General features: G+C 37.0%; 1 protein-coding gene across 1 annotated transcript; it reads left to right on the top strand.

Moving 5' to 3' along the window:
• Window positions 1-2,651: 2,651 nt before the first annotated feature.
• LOC127130141 (uncharacterized) lies at window positions 2,652-2,978 on the top strand. The gene has a single exon (XM_051059204.1). The coding sequence runs from the start codon at window positions 2,652-2,654 to the stop codon at window positions 2,976-2,978; it is 327 nt and encodes a 108-aa protein (XP_050915161.1).
• Window positions 2,979-6,668: the final 3,690 nt, after the last annotated feature.

The following is a 6,668-nucleotide window of genomic DNA, read 5'->3' as shown; positions in this document are numbered from 1 at the left end:
TCGTATGTTATTCATATTTAAATCAATATGTTTTATCACCTTTTAGTTCATTTTTATTTGTTTTGCAGTTGTTAGCGAGTTTTGGTGCAGATTCGAAAGCAAATCGTTTTCTTGTAATTTTCATTGTACTCTTGGATCAAGAACAAGCCCGACGGCATTTTTGTTTCAATTCAAAGTCTTTGTTTCTTTAATTTTAGGTTTTTACCGTTTTATTATTTATGCTTGTTATTGCTATTAATGTATTATATGAGATGTTAGTTTTAAGTATAATTGCTTTAATCATGTTATTTTTTATTATAATTATATCTTGCTAAATTTGTATGAGTCTAGCATATGAGGACCGTTGTTATCGACGGGACTCGGTAGAAATAATAGGCGCAAAATTGTGATTAAATTTTGTTTTGGTTTTAGCTTCCAATTGGATGTTTCATTGTTTTGGCACGAGAGTGAAGAACAAACTAAGGTTCTAGCTGATAGCGCGAGAGTGTGAGGAAGGAACTAGATAGTGGAAACTAGGCATTGATCCTAAAAATAACGAGAGCACTTTAGCCATCATTTAGGATCTCATTGGTTTTTAAAATATGTTTTCTAATTGAAACGGGCGAGCGAGAGCATAATCATGTGGTTAAGAGGTGCGGTTTTAGTCAATAGCGCGAGAGTGTGAGACGAAGTCTTTAAATCAATATTTTCTACATAACGTAATAAAATCGTAATTAGTAACTCTATTCTACCTAATCCCTTAGGAACACGGAATCCATATTCCAGGCTCGTTTTATCATCATTTTCAAACCTCTAGCTATTAGCGTTTATATTTCTATTCCTATCCTTTTAAACTTTAGCCTTAGCTTTGCAATTGCAACATAGATAACATTAGTTTGATTATTAGTCTCTGTGGGTTTGAAAATCTTTTAAAACTACCTGATAAACTGTATACTTGCAGTTATCATCCGACAGACACGTCCGTCGCGATCGAGTTTTTGGCGCTGTTGTCGGGGACTAATTTAGTCAATTTTGTGATTACGTTGTTATGCAATATAGACTAAGGCAACTTTTATTTTATTTACCCTTTTAAATCTTCAATTGTATGCCAATCACTCACTCAAAAAGCGAAGAGCTAGAATAACCAGTTGACGAAGTTGAGCATTTTATTAATTTACAACGCCGAGTTCGTAATTTCCGAATTAAGTACAATCTTCCTTTTCCAAAAACGATTATTATGTTGTTCGTAACTAGTAATGGTTGAAGGACCACAAAACCATCCTCTTAAGTATTATGTTGTTCCTTCACAGGAGGAACCACACAACAACATTGATGCCCCTGCCATCAAACGAAACGATTTCGAGTTGAAACCTTCGTTGTTATCAGCCGTTCAATAAAACCAATTTTTAGGTAGTCCTACAGACGATCCAAACATACATTTGTCAGTGTTTGTGCAGTACACAAACACAATGAAAGCAAATGGTATCAGTCCCGAAGCGATTAGACTACGTCTTTTCCCTTTTTCCTTAAGAGATAGAGCTAGAGCTTGGCTCTAGTCTCTACCTTCAAACTCTGTAACCACATGGGACGAGTTGAAGAAAGTCTTCTTAGCCCAATATTTCCCACCAAGCAAGACGGTTATGCTAAGATCTCAAATCAACAGATTTAAGCAAAAAGACAATGAATCTCTTTTCGACGCTTGGGAAAGATACAAGGACATGATGAGACTTTGTCCATACCAAGGACTTGAGCAATGGCTAATTATCCATACTTTCTACAATGGTCTTTTGTACAACACTAAAATGAATTTGAGCGCTGCAGTTGGCAGTGCTTTAATGGACAAACCATATGATAAAGCCTATGAACTGATCGAGAACATGGATCAAAATCATTTCCAATGGGGAGGTGAACATGTTGTTGTAGAAAAACCAACTCCGAAAGGTGGAATGTATGAAGTCAATGGCATAGACCGTGTCAATGCTAAAGTGGATGCACTTACTCAAAAGATCGAGCGCTTAGCCATAACACCAACAACTATCGTAGTTGCTGTAACACCAAACTGTGAATTGTGTGGAACCCCAGGGTACACTAATGCTGATTGTCAGTTATTGGCTGGTATTCCTACCGACCAAGTAAATTACGCTCAAGGAAACCCATATTCCAACACTTACAATCCTGGCTGGAGAAACCATCTGAACCTTTCTTATAAAAATAAAAATGCTTTATTTCCTCCAAAACTCTGGTGAAGGAACTGAAAAGGTAAATGAACCAACCAATGATGGAAAGAAAGACAAAAGCGGAGAGGTAGAAGATAAAGAAACACCTTATGCGCCTCCGCCACCATACAAACCACCTATACCTTATCCTCATAGACTTGCAAAGTCCAAAAATGAAGGACAATTTAAGAAATTTATAGAACTTTTGAAGCAGCTTAATATCACTATACCATTCATATAAGCCTAAATGCCTTCATATGCTAAATTCCTTAAAGAAATCTTATCTAATAAGAAAAAGCTTAAGGATAACGAAACTGTTATGCTTACTGTTGAGTGTAGCGCTATTATTTAGAACAATGTGCCTCCTAAGCTTTGTGCGACTTAGGAGCCAGTGTTAGTTTAATGCCTTTATCCACATGAAAGAAACTAAATTTAGGAGAACTAAGACCAACGAAGATGTCTCTACAACTAGCAGACCGTTCTATTAAATTTCCAATAGGTATGCTAGAGAATATTCCCATTCGTATAGGTCAATTCTACATTCCCACCGACTTTGTAATGATGGATATAAACGAGGATTCTCACATCCCTATTAATTTAGGAAGACTCTTTTTAGCCATAGCTAGAGCCATCATAAATGTCAAGAAAGGAAAGCTAACTTTCAAAGTCAGGGAAGAAAAAGTTGAATTTAGTTTAGCTCAATTCTTACAGGCGCCAACTATAGAAGATTCATGTTTTCTCTTAGACACCATTGACAAATGTGTGAAAGAAATGGAGACGTAACCATCTAAGTATACTGAAGTACTAAAGATTCCAGCGGCTCCTATATTCGAAGACGATAATTGGCATGAGCCATATGTAGATGATAGTCTGAGGGAATGTCTAGCACTAACACCCAATCCAATGCCATGCCCAAAGAAACCTTCTGTAGAACTTAAAACACTACCCAAAGACCTAAGGTATGAATTCCTAAACACCGAACTTGAACAGGCAGTAATAGTCAACTCTGACTTAGGACTGATAGAAACAAAAAAATTACTTCATGTCTTAAGAAAGTATCCAATAACTTTAGGCTATAACATCTTGGGCCTAAAAGGAATAAGTCCCTCTATATGTATGCATCACATTATGCTAGAGGAAGACTGTAAAACCTCTAGAGAAAATCAGATAAGAATAAATCCTACCTTGAGTGATGTAGTCAAAAAGGAGGTACAAAAGATATTAGAAGTAGGAACTATATACCTGATATCCGATAGTAACTGGGTCAGTCCAGTACTGGTCGTACCAAATAAGGGAGGTGCTACCGTTGTCAGTAACGAAAAGGGTGAATCCATAGTAAAACAAATTCAAACCGGATGGAGGATGTGCATAGACTATAGAAAACTGAATAAAGCCACTCATAAAGATCATTTTCCATTTCCTTTCATCGATCAAATGCTTGAATGACTGGCTAAATATTCTCATTTCTATTATTTAGACGGATACTCAAAATTCTTCCAAATTCCTATTCATCCTGATGACCACGAAAAGACTACCTTCACTTGTCCTTATGGTACATTCGTTTATCGAAGAATGTCGTTTGGACTGTGTAACACGCATACAACTTTTCAAAGATGTATGATATCGATCTTTGTTGATTTTATAGACGATGTGATGGAAGTGTTTGTGGACGACTTCCCTGTTTGTGGGAAAAGTTTTGAAGGATGTCTTTCGAACCTAGAAATGGTACTCGAAAGATGCGTTAAAGCCAATCTGGTATTAAATTAGGAAAAATGTCATTTCATGGTCCGACAAGGAATCGTACTTGGACATGTTGTATCCGACCGAAGAATTGAAGTGGATAAAGAAAAAATAGAAATTATAGAAAATCTTAAACCTCCGAAAACATTTAGAGAAGTTCGTAGTTTCTTAGGACACACCGGTTTCTACCGACGATTCATTAAAGATTTCTCTAAAATAACCAAACCGCTAACGGGCTTACTAATGAAAGATGTTGAATTCATATTTGGTGAAGACTGCTTAAAAGCGTTCGAACATCTGAAAAATTCTCTTATTATAGCACTTGTTATGCAACCACCTGATTGGAGTAAACCATTTGAAATAATGTGTGACGCTAGTGACTAAGCCGTTGGCGCTGTCTTAGGACAAAGAAAGGATAAAAAGCTTCATGAGATTTACTATGCAAGTAGAACCTTAGACAACATGGAGATGAACTACGCCACCATAGAAAAGGAACTCCTTACCGTTGTGTTCGATTTAGATAAATTCCGTTCCTACTTAGTGGGAGCAAAGATAATCGTCTATACTGACCATGCCGCAATTAGGTATCTGTTAAGTAAGAAGGATACTAAACCAAGATTTTTAAGGTGGATTCTTCTTTTACAAGAATTCGATTTAATCAAAGATAAGAGAGGCACTGAAAATGTGGTAGCAGATCATCTCTCTAGGTTTGAGGACCTAGAACCCGAACAAGTGCCCATCAATGACGATTTCCCTTACGATCGACTTGTAGCCCAATTAGAAAGTAAAAGTGAAACAGTTGGATGTTCTTTGATGTATAATGACACAGAAACTAATGAAGTTGTGTAATAAATTTGCACCAACACCACGCGGCCTTGGTATGCTGACTTTTTCAACTACGTAGCAGCTTGAGTATTTCCACCAGACATAACTTACCAGCAAAAGAAGAAATTCTTCCATGATCTTAAACATTACTATTGGGATGAACCCTTACTCTTCAAAAGGGGCGTCGATGGTATTTTTCGTCGATGTGTCCCTGAATCGTAAATAAATTATATCATATCTCATTGACACTCTGCATCCTATGGAGGACATTCTAACACCTTAAAGACGTGTATGAAGATCTTGCAATTTGGTTTCTTTTGGCCTAATCTTTGGAAAGATGTCCATACCGCGGTTATAATTTGCGACTGGTGCCAACCCACTGGAAATATCTCTAGGCACGATGAAATGCCACTGAAAGGTATCTTAGAAGTAGAAGTCTTTGATGTTTGGGGTATAGATTTCATGGGCCATTTTCCATCATCTTTTGGTAACAAATGCATACTCGTTGCAGTTGATTATGTATAGAAATGGATCGATGCAGTAGCCTCTCCTACTAATGATGCACGAGTAGTCATAAAACTTTTCAAGAATGTGATTTTTCCTAGATTCGATGTACCAAGTATTGTCATTAGCGACGGTGGCTCCCATTTCATTTCAAACATCTTTGGAAGACTGTTGCTCAAATATGGAGTCCGACACCGAGTAGAAACACCTTACCACCCTTAAAAAAGTGGACAAGTTGAGGTTTCCAATAGAGAAATCAAGTGAATATTATAGAAAAGCATTTCAACTTCTAGGAAATATTGGTCTGCGAAACTTCATGAAGCTCTGTGGGCCTATAGGACAGCTTATAAAACTTTGATAGGAACCACTCCATTTAAACTAGTCTATGGTAAATCATGTCACCTGCTTGTAGAACTTGAGCATAAAGCTTATTGGGTTGTTAAGACCCTAAATGTGAATTACACATCCGTAGGAGAAAAAAGAATCTTAGATATCCATAAACTAGAAGAACTTAGATTAGATGCCTATGAAAATGCCCAGATTTACAAGGAAAGAACCAAATGATGGCACGATAGACGAATAACAAGGAGAGAAATCCACGAGGGTGACATAGTCCTTCTCTTTAGTTCTCGGCTTAAATTATTTCCAGGAAAGCTTCATTCTGGATGGTCTGGCCCCTTTTAGGTCATAAGAGTCTTCCGAATTGGAGTTGTAGAAATAAGAGGTAAATCCAATGAGACATTCATCGTAAACGGGCAACGACTTAAGCATTACCAAAGCATAGAAAACAAGGATTTCTGCATGAGTTGCAAATTAGAAGAGCTGCCCACTCTTTCGAAAGAATATCCCCATTCTGATTTATGTCGAGCTCCTGGCATTAAACGAAGTGCTACGTGGGAGGCAACCCACGATCATACGTTTTTATTTTCACTTATTATAATTGTTACTAGTATATTTAATTTTTATTTTTATTTTTACTTTTATTCTTATTCTTCTTATTATTATTACTATTATTATCTCTTTTAGCACTACTTGTGGTTCAATTAACTAATAACATAATCTTCGTATATTTTCAGGCTAACGTAGCTTAGGATAACTCAATACTAACTTAGAAGAATGCAGCTTGTTGATGACATGGAGGTTGTCTTTAGGAATGAAGCTCAGAGGAGATGTTTCGAAGTTTTAGCTCAGAGAGATATGGCATTATCTATTTATCCTGATGGGCTCACCATGACCACCTTGGGAATCCGAGACAGTATGATGTACCTTCTTGACCAAATAGGTTGGGACAACTTTGTTGTGAGGAAGAAATTTAGCCCGTACCGTAGGCTTACCCTTGAGTTTCTCAGTTCCCTTTACTATGATCCTAATAGAGGACTTGGATTTAGGAGAGGCCTGGCTACT

This window comes from Lathyrus oleraceus, chromosome 3 (genome assembly GCF_024323335.1).
Source record: "Lathyrus oleraceus cultivar Zhongwan6 chromosome 3, CAAS_Psat_ZW6_1.0, whole genome shotgun sequence".
NCBI classification, from domain to species: Eukaryota; Viridiplantae; Streptophyta; class Magnoliopsida; order Fabales; family Fabaceae; genus Lathyrus; species Lathyrus oleraceus.
The sequence above is the reverse complement of the archived record's forward strand: the minus strand, read 5'-3'. Positions and strand labels throughout refer to the sequence as shown.

Excerpts from the sequence above, each read along its gene's own strand:
- LOC127130141 (XM_051059204.1), top strand. The coding sequence starts at position 2,652 with ATGTCTCTACAACTAGCAGACCGTTCTATTAAATTTCCAATAGGTATG.